Source organism: Podarcis liolepis (assembly GCF_965112155.1).
Source record: "Podarcis liolepis genome assembly, chromosome: 5".
NCBI classification, from domain to species: Eukaryota; Metazoa; Chordata; class Lepidosauria; order Squamata; family Lacertidae; genus Podarcis; species Podarcis liolepis.
In genome coordinates this window covers 46,136,836-46,161,738 of record NC_139556.1, presented here as the reverse complement: position 1 = coordinate 46,161,738, position 24,903 = coordinate 46,136,836, and the positions used below count along the sequence as shown (strand labels likewise).

Sequence of the window (24,903 nt, the reverse complement as noted above, 5' to 3'; positions counted from 1 at the left end):
GAAACTTTGAAGGAAAAAGAGTAAGCTTAGGGTCTCCTATTGGTTAGGGGGTAATCTCCACATGTACATATATTGTTGTTCTCTACGTTGTTTTATTTTCTGGTAAAACAATGGCTAGTATACAACTCAGCTTTACACAGAGTAAAGGTAAAGGGACCCCTGACCATTAGGTCCAGTCGTAGACGACTCTGGGGTTGTGGCGCTCATCTCGCTTTATTGGCCAAGGGAGCCGGCGTACAGCTTCCGAGTCATGTGGCCAGCATGACTAAGCCGCTTCTGGCGAACCAGAGCAGAGCATGGAAATGCCGTTTACCTTCCCGCTGGACCGGTACCTATTTATCTACTTGAACTTTGCTTTCAAACTGCTAGATTGGCAGGAGCAGGGACCGAGCAACGGGAGCTCACCCCATTGCGGGGATTCAAACTGCCAACCTTCTGATCGGCAAGCCCTAGGCTCTGTGGTTTAACCCACAGTGCCACCCACATCCCTTTAAATGAGTAGACCCATTTAAATTAATGAGCATGACTATGTTAGGTTCATTAATTTTAGTGAAGTAAAACTTAGCTGAATACCACCCAGCGTAATCTCATGGGTAATGTCAGGGGGGGGGGTCAGTTTAGGTGAGCTCTGATTGAGCAATGTGGCCTTAATGATGATGTGAGGGGGGTGGGAACCACTTCAGGGTGTCCAAAGCTTTTTACATAATCTTAGGTTCCCATGCAGCTCTTCTGTAATGCCAGTATTAATGCCTCCATCGTGAGTACCAGTATGGCATATTGGAAAGAACAGTTGTTCCAGCCTAGATGCCTCTAGATGTTTAGGGCTGCAACCTATCAGCCTCAGCCAGCGCAGCCAATAGTCAAGGACGATGGGAGTTGTAATCCAAAATATAGCAAGGTTGCAGGTTTGAGCCGCATATGGGACAGCTTCCTATTCCTGCATTGCAGTGGGTTAGACTAGATCCATGGTTCCCAACGTGGGGAGCAATTTCATTTTTAAGGGGGGCAATTTGGAAGCTGGTTTAGACCAAATTAATGGCCTTTTAGGCTTCCTCCATGTGAATAGGAGTTCACTTTCTGAATAATAAGAATTATATGACATGGGGGGGGGGTCAGGATTTTAGAGATGCTTAGGTGGGGCATGGCCAAAAAAAGGTTGGGGACCACTGGACCAGATGATCCTCAGGGTCTCTTCCAACTCTACGTTTCTGTGATTCTACCTTGACAGAAACAGGTGAGGAAAGACTTGAGATACTTCGTTGGATTTGGAATATTTTTCAAATAATATTAAATGATATTGGATCAGTCATTGGCTCTCCCAAGGTTGGGAGGATGAAAGTGTGTGAATATAGGGGGACAGGTAGTGCCATGTGTGCAAGAAAGGGATCTGTGTCTGCTATATCACGTTCTAATTTGTTGGAAGCCACTCAGAGTGGCTGGGGTAACCTAGTCAGATGGGTGGCATATAAATAATAAATTATTATTAATTTTCCACGATGATTAAAAGGATTGGTCAGTCCCTACTCGTACATATGTCAGTGAGAGTACTGGAACCTGGGGCCAGTGCACTGAAGCAGCTGTATGCAGTTAACTTTGCATTCTTCTGTAAGGTGGGAATAAGTATTTCCCCCTCTTGGAATAGTTCCAAATATGAACAGCAAGATGGATGATAAATAATGTCCCTTTGTCTAAAGCTTTTTAAAGGGGGATATTTTATTCTGCAGAGTGATTGTCAATAAACAATGGTGAGTTTCTGTATTTCTTTAAGGTGCTTTTCGGTCCTTAGAGGTCATTTATTAGATTTGAAATTGAGTTGGCTATACTGAATTTTTGATAATTTCATTATTAACATTTGAAAAGATAAACACTTTTAAAACAAAAACAAAGTCTAGGTCTTATAGTGTGGGCACAGATGTGCATGTATGACCAGTCATTTTACAGTGAGAATGGAGCTAAGTGGGGTTTGGTTGTGTGATGCATCATATTGACAGGAATGGTTTTAGGGGATACACTGCTATGCTTGAGCAATCATCAAGATTTCTTTTTTTTAAAAAAAAAGTTTCCTTGTAAGCAAATCCAATGTTTCTGAAAGTATGCATCTTGTTAATTCCTTTCATGGCAATTGAAACATCAAAATTTAAATACTGAACAATTGGTGTTCCATGGTGAAAATACTGTTTTGCACTATGCATTCCATGTTTTTCATTTAAAATGTCATTTAAACAAGGAAATTTTTATAAATGGCAAAATACAGAACCTTGTGTTGCATATTTAATATTCATATTGTGTTCAATTATTAAGAGTAGCTAAGATGATGCAGGTGGCTGCTCTGTTCTGTTCAGGGAATACTCAGAGGGTCACACCTTAGTTTATTATGCTGCCTGACAGCTGTTTTATACACATGGTGAAGTTTATTTGATTGCTGAAGTAAGAAAATAAAAGCTGATTTCAGAGGGACAGTGCCAAATTGTATGAGGAGAGAATTCGGCCATGTTTGATTCCTTATCCATTTTTATAATGTTTTTTGTGGGTTTTACAGTGAGGAAAACTGTAGCTGGAAATCAAACAAAAAAACAACAACCCTAACTAGCTGAAAAATCACAAAAAACTAACACTTGTTTTACTGTAGAGTACATTTTCAAAATAAAATAATATATACACAATTCAGGTGGAATAACAGCTGCTGGTGCTTGTTTGCCTTTTCTTTCACTTCCCTAAGGAATAAGGCATTGCAGATAAACATGGCCTAGGCTTAAAACAAAAATCTTAGCCAAGACAGTCCAAATCTTAGCAGGAAGCAATCCCTTCAATGTGGAAGGATCTGGGTGGCTACATAAATGGGTGGTGGGAAGGAGTGAAGGTCCTTTATATCACATCCCCCCCAATGGGATAGCTCCCTTGGCCACCTTGCCTGCTGCTTTAAGTCAAGTAGTAGCATAAAAAGGCACATGAGAAAACAAGGTAATCTACCTATGAAGCAAGAATGGTGGACAGGATAAATTACTAGTTGGATGGGAAAGGGAAATGAGTGATCTTAAGGTTTTTACCTCCTAAGCAAACTATTATGTGCTTGCATATAGCCTCTGAAAGGTGAACCCACAACTTGAAGATGAAATAGATGCAACAGATGCACTGAATATCAACCAAGATCAAGAGAATTAACTTTAAAAGGGTTTAGGAGTCACAAACTTTACTTTGGCTAATCCGAAAAAGACAGCGGTTTGGATCAAAATGGAAAAGCTTCTTCTACTGGCAGAAGGCCTTTTATCCAGGGGAGGTAACCTGCTGGCAGAGGTGGCTTTTGTTGATTCCTTTCTTTCCACTGCAGTCCCCAATGCTCCTGGGATGTGGCACTGGAAGCTGCTGCTGGAGGAGTGAATCAGCAAAGGTTACCTCCCTCCCTCCCTCACCAGCATGCATGAATTCTGGTTCCAACCCAAAAGTTCATGCTTTTACCTGTTTGTATCCTTTCTCTCTTCTTGCCTGAGCACAACACAATGGCAGTGAATCAATTAGAACTGTACTGGCTTTCAAGCGCTGCAACCTCAGAATACTTTACCATGAAAACATCACCACATTCCTAGGAAACCTCTAAATATGTCTCCTGTTTTATAGAAGGCAGAAGGCCTAGAGCCGTCAAGGCAAACCAAGTCAACTCTCCACACCGGGTGTGAAGAATGGTAGCTTCTCATACACAGTTTTGTATCTCCAGCTAGAGATATTGGAGTACAACAGTCTATTAATTTGGTTTAACACTACAAAATCCCGTCATTGGCATTCTACTGGACTTCATGGTACTCTTTCAAAAGGCAGTATTACAGTATAGTAATATTGGTAGCATGGCTTCACTAGGCAATAAACTGATAATTTATAAATTACTTATGTATTAACTTGAATTAACTAATATAAAGAAGCACAGAATCATAGAATTTGTAGAGTTGGAAGGGACCACGAGGGTCATCTAGTCCAACCCCCTGCAATGCAGGAATATTTTGCCCAACATGGGGCTGGAACCCATTACCCCTGAGGTTAAGAGTCTCATGGTCTACCAGTTGAGCTATCCCAGTTGTGCATTTTAACTATGTTTAGGAATAAATTGAAGATTTGTAAAATATACCTGGGTTACAAAGTGACCATAGTCCTATTCTGATAGTTAATTTTGGTGATAATTTATTAGGCTAGCTAATGTCTTTGGTGCATGAGCTTGAGCTAGCACAAGGGACATGTGCTAGTAGAACAGAACTTTCCCTTATTCTTCTCTGCAGTCTCCTGTATGCCCCCGAAATCTTCTCCAGAGGGTTGAGGGACATTCTGGAGGAGATTTTGGAGGCATGTGGGAAGAGGAGAAGAAATGGAAGTGCTGCTGTGGCAACAGAACTCTGCTGGTACTGCTGTGGGTACAACCCATATTCTGTTGTAGATAGACCCCTTCTAATTCTGGAAAACACTACCATATGCTAGTTGTAGCAAACTCATGCACGAGTAATCAAAGGTTGATGTACTCATGCTAGTTTCTATTAATGGGATTACTCATAATGCAAAGCCTTTTTGTAGATTTTGTAGAAAGTTCCAGTTAGATAAGGAAACTAATGTTTTTGGAGTTACTACTAGACTTCTGGTTTAAATCTTTAAGACACGGTTGCCAATTTTTTAAAAAAGAGTTTTTGCTTTGACCTCTTTTCCCAGTGTATTTATTAAGGATTCCTTTATATATATAAAAATCATTTTTATTAGTTTTCCAATAAGAACATCCAATTAACAAATCCATCAAATCATAATCCAATTAAAAATAGTAATAATAAAAAGCCAAATTACAATCCAAATTATTATTTTTTTGGGCTTCCCATACTCTGGACCTCTGAAGTATATCTCCAATATTTTCATTTCTGCCTTCCTCTTGTTGTTCTCATATTTTCCACATTCCGATCGTAACGCTTTAAACTCAGTTGGAACCCAGTGTATTTATTAAGGGTTCCAACTGAGTTGCAATATAGCTCAGGTTATGGGTTTTTGTTTTCTTAAGAAGGAATGTGTGATGTAGATGGCAGGGTGTGAAAGACACCCTCATGCTACAGTTCACCATAAAACTTGATGTATTTAGCAGAGGTAACCAATGTGGTAGCTTCAGAGGTTGTTAGGCTACAACTCCCATCATCTTTGATTTTTGGCTTTGCCAGTTGGGGCTGATGGAGAATTGGCTGCTCCTGTTTTTAGAATGCCAGCAAGAACATGCAAGCTGCACAAAAGAGGTTTGCACTCCTACACAAAAAACACTTTTGCGTGAATTGTTTTTAACAAATGTATAAAAAGAATATGCTCTGCTAAACCATGTGCAGTAAAGTTAAGAACAACAGTGATACAAGCTGATGAAAAATGTTAAGCTGTTCAGTTATGTCAGGAGGTGAGTGGTTCAAACTTTGTGTTCTATGTCACGCTAGGAATTTCCAGGAACCCACTACTTTGGGTTTAATGGTGTTAAACTGTGTTTGAAAACAATGTACAGCAAGCTCTCACACTGAATATTTTGACAAATCCATAGGGTAATGACAAGAATATCCTAAAGAACGTGTGTGTGTGTGTGTGTATATGTGTATATATATATATATATATATGTGTATATGTGTATATATATAATGTTAATATTCTTTATTTTTTATTAAGAGGGCCCATTTAAAGATCTTGGTGTTCTATACAGTAACAAAAAGGACTCCAGTGATTTGAACATGGATATGGTGCAGTTTGATATGTACCACGATCCACAGATCTTAGCTTTAGAGCATTTCAGAGCTTGAGTTGAACCCTGAAATTATGAAGCAGCAATAAATGGGGGAGAAATGTTGTGTGTGTGGATGGTTCAGTATGTGACAGGAGCAATCATCATTAGCTCCACATATCTAGTATTAGAGAAAGGCTGCAGTGTGACTTTAGGCAGCAAGCTCAGTGTTAAAAAGGACAAAGTGATGTTCAGAAAGAAGTGTGTGCTACTGAGGGACCACATATTGTGCATGCAGGAGGTCCCAGGTTCAGTTCCTGGCATTTAAACTTAAAAGGGATAGACAGCAGGTGATGTGAAAGACCCCTCTGTCTGAGATCCTGGGCAGCTACTGGCAGTCAAGAGTAGACAATACAGTCATAACTTGGTTGTCAAACACCTTGTGACTCAAACCTTTTGGCTCCTGAACGCTGCATACCTGGAAGCGAGTGTTCTGGTTTGTGAACATTCTTTGAACCCGAACATCCAATGTGGCTTCCGCAACTTCCGATCAAGTGCAGAAAGCTCCTGCAGCAGCCAATTGGAAACCGTTGCCTTGATTTTCAAACGTTTTCGTAAGTCACGGACTTCCGGAACGGATTCCGTTCGAGAACCAAGGTACGACTGTATTGGACAACATGGACAAACCAGTGTGGACTGGCAACTTTTTGTGCCATAAAACAATCTATGTGCGGGTATAAGAAATCCTGTTCTATGCTGTTTTGATGCACTGTGTTGTTTTATTTGTCTACATTCAAGCTGTACGTGGCTTGTACATCTGCAGTACATATTACAGATTTGTGCAGCAAATCCCATTGTTCCTACATACTGTTGATAAGGATGTGGTGAATCCTGTTATCCTGACTTTTCCACCAACACATTAATTTTTTTAAAAAAGATGATTCACTGTTTTAAAATTTAAATTTTGTTCAAATTAAAAGGACAATATGCCTGGTGTAAGGAAAAGGGGTTAATGAAGTAGCTGAGCAGTCCACATTTTGACCATCTGCAATGAAACAAAGGGCCTTTTAAGTGAAATTGTAAGTAAGGCTAAACTTGCAGAAAGACATGTGGGACTTGAGACAGTGGTATCATAAAATGGCATGACTAATTACTTACCGTCACTATTAAGGGATTGTGAGGCTGGAGACGAAAGATTCCACATCTCATTATCAGCTCCTTTAGCCATCTTGCCACTCACCTAAAATACAGGGTATATTCCATTACTGATAGGTTACATGTTCTCTCAAGGAAGCTTAATTTGTTGTACTACAATCCACCTATGGCAAAATCCACTACTTTACAGAGGAACAGCACTGACCCCATCCCTTCAGGAGAGCAAAGGTGCCACTATTGTGTTGTGCCTTCTGACACTGCAATATTTGTGTCTATTCAATGAAATTCTTCCTTGAATGTCTGAACTTTAATAAAAAATGCATTTATAAAAAACACATTTTTTTAAAAAAAGTATGTACAATACAATCTGATTATTGCAGCCACATACAAACTATTAAATGGGCCCTGTGCATTTTGTTGTTGTTGTTGGAACAAACCTAAGATGGCAGCTATGTCACCTTTAGCAGTTATACCCAAGGTCTGTTGAATATGAAGTGAAACAGCATATGAATTAGCCTAATGTAAAAAAAGCAGTATGTAACATAATATGTTGCCATTAGAATTGCAACTGGTATTTTAAAAAATGCATGTGATCTCCTTGCTCATTTGCAAGATAAAACTGCTCATCGTGGCTTTGAATGACATTTGCAGACATCTCATATTTATTTGCAATTTATAATGTGCAGTTCATAAACTGGCAAGTTTTTTTTAGAAACTAATTTTTAAGACATTAGTAGACAAACTATATAAATACCTAGAAATAGAAAACATCCCGCCAAACATAAATCATTTTCAGACATAAAACATGCTATTGATTAACTTGTGTCTCATTTTTATTAGAAACTATATTTAACCTTATGCTTGAATTAGCAGGTTATAATCAACAAGTGCAGTAGAGCTGCGAGAATTTTTTTGCTCAGTTTCTTATTCAAAGAAAATGACAGACAACCCCACTGAAAGACTGATAGACTTTCAAGTGGAATCTGACATGTAACAGCTGCCTTACTCAGAAGAACAGATTTACTTGCTTATGTTTCACATGCAATTCAAGGTGCTTAATAAAATTGGCTTGGTTTCGCATGGTTATCCTACTGACTCTTCCACTCAACCAAACTGTATGGCTGTTCCATACAACATAGAAAATAACAGGTGGTGTGTTTTGAGCTGAATCTGGGAAGAAGAGACAAATCTCAAGGAAGTTGAACCTAGGGCCTGAAGTGCAAACAGACAGGTGGCATCTACTGACCAGGCAACTTTGAAAGACCCAGACTCTTAGTATTTATAGCTTACCAAATCACACTGCCTGTCAATCACAGGGGCAATTGTCACTGAGACAACAGCATAGCTCCAAATAGCATTTGATAAGTAGTTACATGTCCGTCACCTTATGTGCTGAAATAAGACAGAAAGCTCACTTGGCTAGGTCTAAGCTTTGGGCCATAAGGTCACCAGTTCTAGCCTTGAAGTCTGACACTTCACAACACCACTTTTTTGTCATAAGAATTGTGTGATGATCTCTGCATGCCCAATAGGCTTTGGACCTTAGTAGGCCATGTTCTTCATGTAGAGGGGGCCTTTGAAACTTTGAAGAGCTTCAAAAGCATACTGGAAAGCAGTATGGAATAGGGGCTCTAGGTTAAAAGAAGAAGGCATATGGAATCAAAAGTCTTGCTTTTGGGCATTCTTAAAAGGTGGTTTTTTCACCCCCTGGACTTTGGTCACACTTTCTCATCTAAAATGTGATCGCTTCTCATTAGAGCAGGGCTGGCCAGACGGTAGATTGGGATATACTGGCACATCAGTAAGGTTTTTTTGATTCCCAATTGTTTGATGAAAGGCACAGCAAAACTTGTTTGATCTTTGGGCAAACTGCATCCCTGACCATCTGTTTTCCTCATCTATAGTGACTTCATACTTACGAGTCATGTCACATTAATGCTTTTCCTTTTAGCTGCTAATTACGAAAATATAGTCATTGTCCTATTCTCTTCCTTCTCAGTCTTCATGTTCCCACTCTCGTGAAATGTATTAACTGTTTACTTTGGACTGTTTACTTTGTGTGGCTCTGCTGGCCAGTTTTCAGTTTTTGTGAAGGCAGTCTTGACCTATAGTAATAACACAGATGTAAATTTGTATATGTATTTGCAGGTTATCTCAGTGTATGACTATAGTTTAGTAGGGAATTGCCCCAGACCCTTTGAACTGCAATTTCACATTGTTTCCATTCATTGTGTGGCACCTGACTCTGGTTGATGGACATCATGGTTCTGATAACAAATAAACAGATCCTTCAAGCCTGCCCATTTTACATTAGAGAACAAGCTTTCCCTAACAATCATAATTGTATTGCAAACCATTACCTGTGTTTGTGCTGTTTCATGCAGAATTGCCACTTGGTCCCACTGAGCCAATTCCTGTCTCCCTTCAGACAAAAGTGGCTTACCATAGCTTCCTCGCAGGTGGGTTGCTTACTGGGAGTGAGAGGGGCATAGAGATCGATGCACTGCAAACACACTGGCAGGAGTGCCAGGTTGGCTCCACTGGTATGTTTTCATTTTGCTGATCTCCCTGCCACTTTGCCCCCTCTCTCTTGTTAAGTAACAGCATCTCACCTGCCAGGAAGCTGGTGTAGGGTGACTTGCTTCTGCACTCAGCTACCTCCCCTCTAAAACTACTATAACAACAAACCATCCACCTTTTACAATACTGAGCAGACTATCCAAAAAACAATGGATGTTAAATAGAAAAGGAAGGGGGATTAAATATGAGTTTGAGTTCCGCTACTGTTCTCCAAGGCTTCTACTGGAGAGTATAATACATTACGACTTTATTTTGCGAAGCCTCTTTTTTTTTAAAAAAAAAAAAAGTGTTTATGAAAGTATGATTTAGAAGTAAATAATAACAGCAGGAAGAGAAATTCAGACTGTGAAACCGTGTTCTCAAATTAAATTTGAAGCAACGAGGACAACCGATAGCAAGACAAAGCTGCAGGAAATTTGGTCATGAACTGAAAGAGTAAAAGGATATCTCCGGACTGGAGATATGTATGGAACAATAAAGAGGAGTTCATGATGAGCTAACCATCTTTCATACTGTTTTATTCAAGTATTGGTGTAATGTCACATCCAGCAGCAGGAGGGTTATCTCTGCTAATCACACATTTCACTGACATAGGGGGCTTTCTGACAAGTGGATTTAGAAAGATCATTCACATCAGAACAATCCTGCACACCCTGTTGTGCGCATTTGCCTCTTGTTCATAAAATGAGATATATTTTAATGGATTAAGAAGCAGCCCAGTCTTTCCCAATGTTGCTATTTTTTAAAAAAAATAATATATGTCATGACTAGCTGAATTCATGCTCAGTTTACCTTTTTTATATTTATCACAGGCCATTTAGCCTCTACACTTCAAGTTGAATAAGGTATCAAACATCATGTCCCCCCCCTCCCCCGTTAAATTGTACTTCAATCCAATTAAACTCCAGCCATGGCCAGACTTGCACCTTATTCCACCATATCCACTACCCTCAGTTGAATGCCTCCAAAGAGGAAAGCTGCTCTCCATATTTTTCAACCTTGCTCTGTCTCCATGGAAACCAGAAGGCCAGACATTATACATAGAATATTACTTTTGGCCTTTGTTAGGGATTCAAATAGCCTGTAACTACATCTTCAAGAGATGAGCAGCATCACACTGAGAGGGAAAGCAGGTGTTGTTTGAGAGATACTTTGGACAATCTGTGAATTCTTTTTTTATGAATTAATAAAACAGTTTTTCAAAGCGTGGGCTTGAACAGCATTCATAAAAAATTATGATGGTCCATGAAAAAGACCTTGATGAGAGAGCACTCCCACATAATCCTCCCCAACACTATCTGATGAGAATGTATGGTGGAGGATGAAAGCAAAACAAGTGCTTGAAATTCTGAAGTTCCCTATGGCTACTCAGCACAGTGAAGCATACATTATACTTTTAATGGCTAAGTAGACTGACTAAATAGAGGGACACGGGTGGCGCTGTGGTCTACACCACTGAGCCTCTTGGGTTTGCCGATCGGAAAGTTGGCGGTTCGAATCCCCACAACGGGGTGAGCTCCCGTTGCTCAGTCCCAGCTCCTGCCAACCTAGCAGTTCAAAAGCACCCCAAAAAGTACAAGTAGATAAATAGGTACCGCTCCAGCGGGAAGGTAAACGGTGTTTCTGTGCACTGCTCTGGTTTCGGTGTTACATTGCGCCAGAAGTGGCTTAGTCATGCTGGCCACATGACCCGGAAGCTGTACACCGGCTCCCTCAGCCAATAAAGTGAGATGAGCGCCGCAACCCCAGAGTCGTCTGCGACTGGACTTAACTGTCAAGGGTCCTTTAAGTTTAGACTTACTAAATAGCATGGATTCTCCCCCCCCCCCGCGAGTTTGGATACATTTCCACCTTCGTGACTATGTGCAACCACCCTAGCAAATTTACATTCAGCATGACTGCAAATGCTTTAATGCTATGGCACCTGTAGCATTGCTCTGGCATAGTTAGACAACTTCATATTCTAAACTGCTTTGGCAAAGGATACCATAATGTTGTACAGCACATATCTGGCCATTTATATCAAGTTGGGTGTCATTTGGAACAACTAGTTTTGGTTACCGTAAAGTCAAATAATGTTAAGTGTGTGTCTGGTTTGATGGGAGCCTTTTACAAGTGTTACTAAAATGTAAAGGCAGTATATAGCAGGATAGACTTGTCTGAATTGTCAAGCAGTTTATAACTTGGATCAAGTTATTTTGGACACAACTTTATGCAAATAATATTGACAGAGTGGAATGGCTTGAGAACCATACTACAAACATGCTGAGTAAAATATTATTGGCATTTAAGCCCCTGTTCTTTAGACGTCTGGGCCATTTCAAGTATTTTTATTTATTTATTTCATAAAATTTATATACTGCTTGATTGTTGTTGTTTTAAAAAAGAATCCTCAAAGCAGTTTACAAAAAACAATACTTTAAAACATACAAAAGTTAAATTACTAACATATAACAAAAAGTTAAATTACTAAAACGTACTGAAATTCGCATCAGCATTTTTAGCAGGTGTCAAAAAGAAAACAGTGAAGGCACCAGTATTTTGAGTTCCTTGTCAGTCTACCAGCCCGTATTGTTTTTTCAGCCTTTGAACTAGTGTGAAATTATTTAAATGGGTTATCCTTGACATTATGTTAAATGAGATAGATGGTATTCATAAATCATTACATCACTGAAAAGAATTTGTTTGTAACCTTTAGAATTTTGTCCAAAGCAGATACTTGAAACTACTTCCATATTATGTTTCAAATAGGTTTTCCTTTCATATCTATTGAACCAGGTGCCAGATGCAGGAACTTTACATAAAATGCCAAGTTTTGTGCTGCTACATGTTTCTGCTGTGGGCACATTGATAGAGGCTTGATTTTCTTTATAGAAAATTAGGGAATTCGATGCTAAGTTTTCAGTATAGGCATTTTACATAGTTGAGATGAACATTGTTTTGATTGTCCTAAATATTTAACATCATAATTGTAATCTCATGCCCATTCTATGTACTCAGCTGTCACAGAAATTAATACTTTCCTTGTTTTAAAAGAGTTAGACTGCAATCATATGAATATATATCTGAGTAGAAGTCCCATTGGACACAGTGGGGCTTGTATATTGAGAAAATATGCAGATGAGATCTGACTGTTAGAGTAGCATAATCATTTGTCATCTTGGGTTAATAGAAATGCTTTGTTTTTAAAATTCTGAATCACTATAAGCATACATAGATGTAACACTGATATCTTTGGACTTTTAATTATGTTTTAAATGAGAATGTTGGAGAAAGCTGCTCTTTCTTTGGTAGGTACTTGAAATAATTTATAGCGCAATGTCTGCTCATTTGAGTGTCCTTTAGGCATCCTCCTAGCTGTATGGGAAACTCCTATCTGTGGAAATGACATTTAAATGACCATGCCTCACACTCCAATCCTATGAATCTTCCCCATGTACTCTGCATCCTCCCTACTGCAGCAGTGCAGATTCCATGGGAATAGCCTACAAAATTGTGTGCAGCCCATGTGTTTGTGGTCATTTAAATGTCCCCTGTGCCTCACAGGAGCAGCTTATGGCTTTCAGGCACCTGTGAGGAAGTTTAATGGGTACAGCAATATATGGATTCTCTAACATCTGTTATCGGTCCACATGCTAATTACGTCTTAAGAGTTGTTGCTGGATAATAAGAGGTTGTAGTGGTTCTTTTCTTCCTGTTTGATCTTTTCTAATCTTTTGCTCGTTGCAAGTGGCACTCACACATCAGTGAGTATTCAAATATATGATTCCAAAATAGTAGATGTATTATTTTCAAGGTGTCCCAAAATCTCTAGTTAGCAATTTGACTGTGGAGTGTAAAATAAAGTCTCTATAATTAAACCCAGCAACATTTTCAAATTCAAATAAAAAGAGCGAAACTGTAGGTTTCTAGCCCTCAGGAGTCACAGAAATATGGGGCAGGGTGGGGGGTGGGAGAGAGTTAGAAAACCCAAAAGGTCTGAAAGGATTTACAGAGGTCAGGATGTGAAATTGCTCCTAACACCGCTATTCTATTATTTATCACATTTGTATCCTGCCCTTTCTCCAAGGAGCTCATGGTAGCTTACATGGGATTCCTATTTAATCACAACATTGCGAGGGAGGTATATACTAAGAGGTAGGAACTGGCTGAGCTGGGATTTGATCCTAAATCTCCTTAATCTAGACTCAACACTCTAGCCAATACACTACTGTTTCTTCCTCCTGGCCATTTTCTGATCCTCTGGCTATTCCAGAGCTCTCGCCTTCACACCTTACTTGTGTGATTTCGAAAGTCACCTGGCCAGCTACTACAGAAAACAGAGCACTGGGCTAGAAGGAACTTTTAGGTTGATTCAGTTGGGCAAACATTAATGTTATGTTTTCTCAGTCTCACAATTCCAGTGATTAGTTTTGGAGAGTTGTTTTGCAAATTCAAGCATCTGAGACAAATTATACACATCCAAGATGAAGCATCATGGGATCTGCTGCAAATCTCATGGCCTGAAGGGCTATGGCAGCTTACAAAAACGCACACAATACCTAAGAAATTGAAGTCAGCTAGATAAAAATATATATATTAAAAGTCATTTCCTGTTAATAGTTTAACCTTGGACATCAAAACATAGGTCCGGTTTTCACAACCCTATAAGCCAAACTGTGGCTTACTAGGACAGCATAAATGTTTGGGCTCCTGGAGAGAAGCTTGCAGCTGCTTTGCTTCTCCTTGGTCCCAGGGCTTGTGGTTAGTGAGGAGAGAGCCTAACAACAAGCCCAGATTTGGGTGACAGGCTTAGCTTAGCACATGTGCAAAGGAAGACAAGGGAGGAGTAAAGAAGCTGTGAGCTCTTGCCCAGGAGCTCGCATGTTCCTGTGGTCCCAGAAAGCAATAGTTTGGCTTAGTATGTCATGAAAACCAGGCCAGACTAGGGAGCTCCTATAGGGCTTCCAGGAGTTCCTGTTATGGCTGGTTTCTGGCTAACAAGTAGACACCTGCTTTACAAACTTTAGGATGTTGTTGGAATAATCAGGAGGGCTTTCTTAACAAACCTGTGATGCTTAAAATCATTTGTAACCAGGCGTCTAGGGGTTATTGTTTCAATGCCTTCTATAGGGTCAGAGAGGACAACAAATACTATTGTGAACTACTATTGTAATTTCTAATGTGGCTACTGCAGTAATGTGATGTTGTTTTTCAAGAGGGAAGCACCAGTTCAGCTACTTGCCAAGTTCTCAAGGGACCCTAGGTATGCCTCTGGTCCTGGTCCTGGTCAGAGCCTGGATAGATGACCTTCTGCCTGCAAGTCTGGAACTTATTCCTGAGTCCAAAAAAAGTAGCAAAAGGCTAGGTCCTTTTCATCTTGCTGTGATAGGGAGAGACAGCTTTAAACATTAACATGTCAGGGAAGATTAAAACCCCTGGAATGTTGGAGCTATTTTTACATGACAGTACAAAACGTGTGGTATCCCATACCTGTATCTGGTGAACAGCAGAAATAATGGTTTCTAAAATACCTTTCATATGCTCTTATAAAACAAATCTCTTAGTCAAGTTTTCCTCCAGTTTTGCCCTCTCCATATCCTGTTTTCCCTAATACTTAATAAACACTTGCTTAATTTCTTAACTATATTTTCATTGCCCTTTCCCATGCAACCAGTTTTCCCTAATACTTAATAAGCTATGTTTACGTTGCAGTGTGTGTGTGTGTGTGTGTGTGTGTGTGTGTGTGTGTGTTTTGCAAAGGAGCACATCTTCATTAAACTAATAAAAGTGCAACAAAAAGCAACCAAAGATTAATAGAGCAATCCAGATTTACAGCCTGGAAATGCTGGCTGGACTTTTGATGGAGTGGATATGTCCTTTTGCCAAGTCCTGCCCAGCTCGGGCAGCTGACAGAGCATCTCTTATCATCAGTGGGGAAGTCCTGCCTGTGAGAAGCCCCTCATGCACCCACTGAAAGATTGGTATATTCACCAGCAGAAACCCCAAAGCTGGGCATGTTGGGGGGTGGGTGTAGGTGGAAAGGGATCACGGCTACTGGATCTTACACTGACCCTGCTGTCATCATGTGACTGCATCTGGCCTGATCAGGGCTTTTATGCTGTGCCAGTTTGAGAGCTGGTGCAGTGAAAGGCTGTTTATCCTTTTGCCACCTTCCACTCTGACTGGCGCAAGCAGCAGGGCTGTGGATGTAATGCAGACTGTGCCATTCCCTTAACCCTCTGCTGCCACCCTGGAGTTAGGACTGCACCCTTAATAATAAGTTCCTTCACAGTTTAAGAAAAGCGTAAGAAGAGAAATCGAATACTTTCAATGGTGTTAAATTTACAAAACAATACTATAATTTCAACTAATAAAGCAAAATGAGCAAATGAGTCGGTGAGATGCAAGGTAAAGAGGCTCCTGGTTTTATTTAATACTTTCTCTTCTTCACCTCTTCCTTGGATTGCAAACGTCAAATAAGGCCCAGTCTCTTTCATAGTTGTGTAGTATTCACACACAAACATGCACATGCGCAGCACACACACTGTAGATTCATTTTGTCAATTACTTAGTAAGGATGCAGATATTAAAAGGAAATAAAACATGCCAGGGCTTGTGAAATGCTAAGCTATGCAATAATTTGGAGGGAAATTCAAACATTTGTTTATCTTGGGAATAGCTTTCATTCCTTTGGGTTGCTTTAAAAGCGGCTGCTTTTTCTACTTGGAGGTGTGCAGTCTAAAAGGTTGGCTAGAGAGATCTGATTGGCTTTACCTCCTGTATGAGTCTACAGTTGTCATTGGAATAATTTTGTCCTGGGAATGTATGTCACACCATTAGTCAACAGTTTAGTTATAAGTGAATTATATTGCAGTGTATTTGGGCTTTAAATCACTCGTAGGTGGCTCATGAATGAGGATATCTACAAGCATTAAACATGTTGTGTTCACACTGACAGCATCTTGACATAAATCTCTTTGCAAGTTGGCGATGTAGTCTCATGTGGTGGACTTTACCAGCTGCACTGATGTGAGTGGGCTGACCAGTAAAAGAAATGGCGGGGAAGGTATAGGGGCTTTGATATCTAAAACCCAGTGAGGATGTTATGCAAAAACGTATGCACACAAAATAGACCTGCCTGTGAAATTTTTGCCGATTAGCTTTGTGCTATATGCATTCAGTTGTTATTCTTACTCTTTCTGAAAGTCATAAATGGTGCAGTAAATAGCTTTCACAGTGCCACAGAAGAACATCTGATCATGTTCTGTATAATTAATAATGAATCTTAGGGCTTCAAAATATGTAAATGTGAATACCAGACTAGTTGTACAACCTTGCATGTTGTCATGTAACACTGTGTCTTATTTGCAGCTCCATGTCACTTCTCCAGTTTAGTGGGGGGAAGGCCTACATGGTGTTAATATTGCACCAAAGTCCTTAAAATCCTTACTTTTGGAGTGCTTAAGCAAGTGAGCATTTGTTCTGGCTGGTCCACATCAAGGGTTACAGATGAGGGCCAGAATCCTAGGGCCAAATGCTTCCAAGCTAAATTCTTACTTGGAATTTAGGTTATTTTCAGCAGCTTTCCTCACCCCTAGTCTCAAAAGCAACTTGCCATGTAGTATGAGAGGCAGATATTTCAGAAACACAAGTCCAAGGTCCCATAAAGCATGTGGAATTAGTTGTTTGAATATAGATTTGTTAGTTCTCTGCCTATTCTTAATACCTAGAATGGGATTTCTGCATTAATTTATTACGTGATGATGCAGAGCATTATCTATGATATAAGCAAATTCTGTCTGATCAACTTTAAGAAACAATTGATGTTAATTAGCCCTTTTTTGAATTAAAAGATGATTAGAACTGTCCTGTGACAATTGGAAGAGGGTTTTTTGTTTTTTGTTACATACAATGTTTGTTGAATTTTTATTTCCAGGCAACAAGATAATATTGTCTGCCTGTGTGCGTGTTTGTATGGTGGGGTCATGGAGTTACTCCATAGCCTGAATGGCAATGGTGGATAGGGGAGAAGGGCAGAAAATAATAATATTATTTCCCTTTTTGGACCAAGTTGGTTAGAGCATGGTGCTGATAATGCCACGGTTGCAGGTACGATTTCCATATGGGACAGCTGCATATTCCTGCACTGCAGCGGGTTGGACTAGATGATCCTCAGGGTCCCTTCCAACTCTACAGTTCTGCGAAATACTACTATTATTGTACAGCCAGTTCACTCCACTGCTAAGCTCTTATGCCCCAGATTCAAATAGTAATGTGACTGATGAGAAGACTGCAACTGGATTTAAGTCACGGCATTACTGCACATTACAGGCAGAGCAGCACTCAAAGGATGATGTAGGAAAAGGGCTTTATAACATGCAGAACATCTTTCAGGTATTTGGTGCAGGAGTGCATTCAGAGTGTCTGCCAAACAGATTGTCCCTCCAACCTGGTGGACAGTCTTCGATACCGCAGTCTGACTCCTTTTGGACGAAGCTGGTGAATGTTTGAAAAATATGTGCATGAAAACAATGGGGCAATGTGAAAATCATTGATAACGTTCAGAACAAGAAGCGATGGACGCATACGGCAGGCCTCTTCAGTTGTTCATAAAGTATACTATGGAGATGTGCAAGGGGAGGAGATTTATTAGCCCCCTTCCCTCACTTTTTTCCAGATTCTAAAATGCACAGGGAGTCTCCACAAGTATTAGAGGCTTCCCCTTCAGAAGGTCATCCTATAACTCATGAGAGCTAGTGACCATAACAAGGCATGGAGCTTTTGTTCCCACCCCTGCAGCCCCCATTTTCAAGTAATACACACTACTTCTGAGTCTGAGAAATGAAACTATTGTTCTCAAGAAAATATTATTTACTGGGAAATATTTATATACAGAGAGGACAGGGAACATATGACCTTCCAGATGTTGTTGGGACTCCTACTCCCATCACCCTTGGCCAGCTTGGCCCAACATTCAGGGATGATCGGGGTCCTAATCCTGCTGTACTCCAAATTAGGTACTCCTGCTCTACACTTACTATTTATTGCCCCTGCCGTGCATGATGTTGAAAATCTAATTGCATTATAAAACTGTAAAGAGCATTTTTCTGTAAGAAAGATTGAGTTACTTCTGCCTGTGCAAGACAACACTGAGGCCTACATCTAAGGCAACATAAAACCTTAATTTAGTTTGCTGCCATGTTGATGGTCTGCTTTCAGCTCTTCCTGACACCAACCCCAAACTGGCAAATACCAATGAATATTTATTTTTATTTCAACAATTGTATACCGCTTAATCACAGTCATCTCTAAGTGGTTTACGGGACACCTAATAATGAGTTAAAACTATAATAAAATCAGAATATACCGCTGAGTGCATTTGTAATTGTTGATTTAATAAATGAATGCATATTTATGAAGAATTTAAAATTATGATTTTATGTGTTGTGTGAGGAATATTTCATTTTCAAGTACATTTGGGGTTAATAAGACTGCATGGCATGCATTTCTGCCTTTTGCTCTCTCAGCTTGCTAATTTATATCTTCAGTGCTAAGCACCCATCACTGCTTTGTTGCTCTTGTGCTCTACTTGCTTGTTGTTTGCACCCTTTTATCATTGGCTTAATTCAGTTTAGTTTTTTCCCTGATTTCTAGTTTGGATGTCAGTCCTGCAAGAGTGGTTGCTTGTTTGCTTAATGAACAAACCTGTGCACTGAATGGCAAATAGTTTAAACCCCCCCCATCAGTAACAAATGGATTGTTTATTGATTATTTCTATTGTTTAAACGGCTATACTTCTGCATATTTATAATTAAGTTGTACTAATTTATTGAAAGGAGCAGGTGCCCATTTTGTTCTTGCATGTTTTTTAAATGAAGGGATAACTTCACAGCATTTTGATTAAGGTTCCATTGAAACCCATTCCACTATAAAAAACTTATTTATAACACAAGTTCATGTGTTAAGTCAACACCACAGCATGTTGATTTTTTAAAAAGCTATGCACAGAGTGTAACAGCAATTCTCCCAATATACATAAACAACCTACCAGATGTACTTATGTCATCTGTTTGGACAACAGACCATTACTCTCATCACGTATTATAGCTTTGAATTTATTTCTGCTTATACGCAGGAGTATAAAATAAATGCTAAAATGAAGTATATCTTGATTTCAAGCATTACTTTCCCATTTATGTTCTTTCTAATAGCAAAGTGCATAAACATTAACATACACATGATTTTTCTTTGATTTCATGCTTCGAATTTTTGCTGAAACTGGTGTGGATCGGTGTGATTAAAATGCATTGCAAATGGTCACATCTGACGATTTCTAGCCAGTAGTTTTTCATCCAGCATCTTGGTGTTAACCTTGATGTGCACAGAATCAGAGAAGCGGAATATAAATATGAAAGGTATCCCCATAGTGGGGAACAGAAACGAATCACATATATGCACTGATGCTTTCTGTGTCAGTTTGCTTTACACTATAGCAACATACTGGTGGCGGGAGGGGATGTGATTTCTGGAACTAGGGTAGGAAAGGAGAATGGATCTGTCCAAACTTTCTAGTTCCGAAGGAGTTAAACACTCCCTCACTATGTGCCTGTGTAGGATTTAAGCTGTTTAGACAGACAAGGTCGAATTTAAACCGCTTCACTGCCTAGCCTAGCTTTGTAGTACAGAGGGCGAAGAGGGAGAGTTGCTGCTCCTTTGGGACAGACCCCATCACACACACACACACCAGTCTGCTCCAGGGCTTTCCAGATTGTAAAGAATGGTCGGAGAGGCTTATCTTTCAACCCTCCAGCAACCCCCCCCCCCAAAAAAAAACCCCTGGCTTGCTAGCTGCAATCTATGTTGCCCCCTGATTGCCGGAGCTCGCTCTAGCGTTTTATGAAGTGGAGAGAGACGGAGGTCACAGGAGAGGATTTTTATTTCGAGTGCTAAAGACGCAAGGCGGACCCCGCTCCCCCCCCCCCCCGCCAGCATGAGGCTGCAGGACGCAAGGTCCCGCCGCGATATGGCCCCGGCGACTTTGGAGCCCGAGGCGCGCTATTGCCCTTTCCGTCTTGCTCGCCTGGTGCAGGTGGACGGGACTCCCCATTTGAACGTGTCAGAAGTGGGGAAAGGGCAGCGTCAAACCAGAATCCGATGTTTTAGGAGCAAGCAAACACGCTTGCACCCCTTGAACGTCTGATTAAGGATTTGGAGGGGGGGGAAGGCTAGCTGTGACTAATCTACTGCACCGCAAGTTACCGATGAGCAGGAGATCTGCTTGTAGTGTTCTCCATTATCATGCAGATCAGTGGCAAAATCTAATTAGTCCTTTCGCTGGGGAAAAGAATGGCTGGGTAGCTGGTGGTTTGGGGATAGACTTGAGAGACAACAGCCCGGAGGAGTTCGCGGATAGTCCCCCCCCCCTTTAAACAGCAACACCGTCGCCTGAGCACTTCAGCAGTTTGTATGATGTGAACTGAGAACGACCCGGCCAAGGTTTATGACATTTTTCTAGAACGCTCAAATTCTAGGACATGTGAAGTGGTATTCTCCCAGCTCGCTCCCCCCCCCCCGCCTTGAAACTTATAAGATGCAATCGCGTTACCAGGCAGCCGCGTACTACTATTGCATAACACGACTCGCCCCCCCCTCACTCGGCCCCCCCCTTTAATAACAAAATTCACGCTTCGCATATTTGCTCACACTTCTGCTTGTGAAGTTTTAATTAGGCAGCCATGGTAACTCACTCTTTGCAATGAAGCCTCGTTCCGGGGAGGTGTCGAAGCTCCCGAGCACTCTGATCCCTCTGGAATCTCTGAGCAGCTTTTGGGGGTTTGGGGGGAAAGTGGGGGTTATTTTTTGGGGGGGGCGAGTAGTGTCCGTACAAAATCTGGGCTGATTCTCCGTGCGATGCTTACCTTTTCCTACGCTTCCTTACAAATAAGTAAAGGTCTGTGCAGTTCCTTTGCGATGATGCATCTCTCCCGGCTCACTTCTGCAAGCTTGCAGAGCAACGATCCACTCTTGTAAGAGCATCTGCTGCAAGATAACACCAATGGGATTTTTCTTTTCTTTTTTTAAAAGAAGAAGAAGAAGAAGGGGGGTGGAATTGCTTCCCGGAGACTTGGTCACCGCTGCCAGCCAACCGGCAGCACCGCCGCTGCCTCCTCTTCTTCCTCGTTAGATTTCGCAGTGAAACATTAATTCAGCCGTGACTACGTGAAGCAATTGTCAGGGTAGCAGCAGCAGGAGCCACGCAGTCTGGAAAATGTCCTCATTTACTGCAATTCAGTGCCTTCGATGTGATCTCACATACGATAAAAAGGAAGCCGGTGCGGGGGGTGGGGTGGGGGGTGGAGGTTGTTACGGGGAGGAAGGGGGTGGCGGGGATCCTTTCAAGCAGCCCCCGCGTCAAACCTGGCTTCTTGATGTGTTCACTTTGAAGCATTCTCTGTAGTCCTCCGGTCTTGCAGGCAGAGGCTTCGGGCGAGCTTCCTCCGCTCCTACTTTTGGGAATGCACGAGAGAAAGGGGAGCGTGTGCTGTTTTGCTGGCGCTCGGTGCGTGCGCGCGTGTGAGTGTGCGCGCGTGTGTAGCTCGGCGGAGAAGAGACGAGAACTGGCGCTGGCTCTCCGCTAGGGAGAGTTCTCGTGTTCCCTCTGATGCAGGAAGCCGGTGTGACCGGGAACTTGTTGAGTTCAGTATGCAGTTCTTCCAGTGATGGACGGGGAACCAGGGATAGCACAAGGAAGAGGAGGACGAACCTCACATGCGAACCTCTTGATCCCTTTGGAAATTGGGGGAGGGAGATGGGATCTTTCCAGAATGGATCTGGATTCACCTTCTCTTTACAGCGTTGCCCTTTTGTCATTACAGTTTAAATGCATTTCTAGACTCAGGACATAGAGTACTGTTTACATTACCTTGAGGCTGAATCGGAAAAGGAATACGTACAGCAGAGTTAGCGGTTTTGATTATAACAAGTCTGTGTGTGCTGTTTGACTATAAAATGTAAAACACCCCACAATTAATTTGTTGGGGGTTTTTAATATATTTTTTTAAAATAGAATTTTGCTTCAAAATATTCTGGAACTGGGCCTGCCTGGCTGACGTGTTATGACCTAGAAGGGACCTCTGGCAACCCCAGGTGCATGTGTTTGGGGTAGAGTAGTTGCTATAGTTTCTCAGTTCTCAAGGATAGGGTTTTTACCTGTTTAGGATGCAACAGAGACATTGAGGTGGGGGAATGTTTCTCCACCAATTATACACATGTTGTGTAAAAAGTAGTCAAGAATTGTTTTTTTAAACAATGAAAAACCTCTAAAGTAAATAAGTTTCAGAATTTAATAAACCACCTCAGGTTTCCATTAATTTTCCAGTAGGACATTGCTGACATGGGCAATAAGATCTAAAGCAAGCTTTCTTAAGACATATATCTGGCTGAGTTCAATGAGACTTAATAGTCAGTGGGTTTATGACTGTACCGTTAATACGACTTATGTATATGCATAGGTTTCAGTGTGGCATTTTGAGTGCATTGGAAAGATCAGTTAAATTTCTGCATAATTCACATTTTCTGGTTAATTGGGGTTTGTATATGCATTGGGGTTTGTTTGTATGGGGTTTGTATGAGAAGAGAAGACTCCCTGGAAAAGACCCTGATGTTGGGAAAGATGGAGGACACAAGGAGAAGGGGACGACAGAGGACGAGATGGTTGGATAGTGTCTTCGAAGCTACCAACATGAGTCTGACCAAACTGCGGGAGGCAGTGGAAGACAGAAGTGCCTGGCGTGCTCTGGTCCATCGGGTCACGAAGAGTCGGACACGACTAAACAACAACAACATGTGCATATATTTTTAAACTATTATATCATTTTTTGTTCTCATTATTTCTTAAGTGTTTTCTTAAGTGTGTTACTATATTGTAACATTTATAACATGCCTAAAAATTAACAAGTGCACTTATTTTTAAATATAGCACAGTCTCTTCCCACGTTTTCATACATGGGATTCCCATCAAATTTGCAGATGACACAAAATTGGGATGGGTAGCTAATGCCACAGAAGACAGAATCAGAATTCAAGATGACCTTAACTTAACAAATTGGAAAACTGCCCCCCCCCAATGAATTTCAACAGGGACAAACGTAAGGTTTACACTTAGGCAGGAATAACCAGCTGCTCAAATATAAGATGGTAGACACTTGGCTTGCCGGTAGTGCATGCGAAAAGGATTTCAGGTTCAGGTTACAAGAAAGGAAATTCCGACTAAACATCAGGAAGAATTTTCTGATAGTAAGAGCTGCTGGACAGTTGAATGGACTCCTTCTGAAAGTGGTGGACTCTCCTTCCTTGAAGGTTCTTAAGCAGAGGTTGGATGGCCATCTGTCATGGATGCTTTCGTTGAGATTCCTGCATTGTAGAGGGTTGGACTAGAATGACCCTCAAGTTCCCTCCCAACGCTATGGTTCTATGATTCTATGATACAATGCAAAAGGAAAAGGGAAATAGTAGGGAAGAGAAAAGCAAGCACTGGAGCAATTGATAGTGCCAGGTTGGTTTTTCCCCTTGTCATGATCTTCTTCCTGGAAGGGACATGTATAGCCTCCTCCTGCCTATGGCCTATGGTGGTAGAGGCCAGCATAGGCCTTTCTTCTGGTCCAGGTAACTTGCAGTTGGAGCAGAGTGTCCTTTCATGCAGAGAGGAGGTCAAGCTCCCTGTAGTTCATACTCTGGAAGCTGGGGTGAATTAGTGGTCTCCTCATATATGATTAAACAGTAGGAACAGTGGAAGGTGATTATCAGTGCCTGCCTTCAATCATTAGTTGTGGTTTGGATATGTAGATATGTGTTTCAGGCTGGACTCTTAAAGATTAAAAGGTAAAGGGACCCCTGACAGTTAAGTTCAGTCGTGGACGACTCTGGGGTTGCGGCGCACATCTTGCTTTACTGGCCGAGGGAGCCAACGTTTGTCCTCAGACAGTTTTTCCAGGTCATGTGGCCAGCATGACTAAACCAGAGCAGCGCACGGAAACACCATTTACCTTCCCGCTGGAGGAAATGTATTTATCTACTTGCGCTTTGACATGTTTTCGAACTGCTAGGTTGGCAGGAGCAGGGACCGAGCAACAGGCGCTCACCCCGTTGCGGGGATTCAAACTGCCGACCTTCTAATCAGCAAGCCCAAGAGCCTCAGTGGTTTAGACCACAGCGCCACCCGCGTCCCTTCTTTAAGATTATCCTCAGATAAATATAAATCTGTTTATCTGTTTGCTGTGTAGCTTCATATAATAGTGCCATTGCTGTGCTTTTAGCTTTAAGGCAAAGGGAAATCTTTCCCCTTTGCTCTGGTGCCAAGAACTGTTCAAACTTTGCACTGGAGCAAAAGCTGCCATCAATTCTGCCGTGCAGTGGCAGCCATTAAACAGGTCAGCAGAACAGGGTGGGAGATTTATGGGGTAGATTTAAGGCCT

The 24,903-nt window shown here is 41.2% G+C and overlaps 2 protein-coding genes across 5 annotated transcripts in view; one reads left to right on the top strand and one right to left on the bottom strand.

The window, feature by feature from the left end:
- INSYN2A (inhibitory synaptic factor 2A) overlaps window positions 1–22,596 on the bottom strand; it is a 59,672-nt gene extending 37,076 nt beyond the window's left edge. The window contains exons 1-3 of one of the 3 annotated variants that reach the window (XM_083506185.1): window positions 21,848–22,596; window positions 21,349–21,466; window positions 6,872–6,953 (exon numbers count right to left, since the gene is read on the bottom strand). In XM_083506185.1, the coding sequence (XP_083362311.1) occupies window positions 6,872–6,941 (70 nt within the window). In that variant the 5' untranslated portion in view covers window positions 6,942–6,953; window positions 21,349–21,466; window positions 21,848–22,596. Of the gene's footprint in view, window positions 1–6,871; window positions 6,954–21,348 lie in introns of all 3 variants that reach the window. The other 2 variants (XM_083506184.1, XM_083506186.1) reach the window with 2 other exon arrangements.
- Window positions 1–24,903, top strand: part of DOCK1 (dedicator of cytokinesis 1) — a 365,804-nt gene that overhangs the window by 169,900 nt on the left and 171,001 nt on the right. The window lies entirely within an intron of this gene.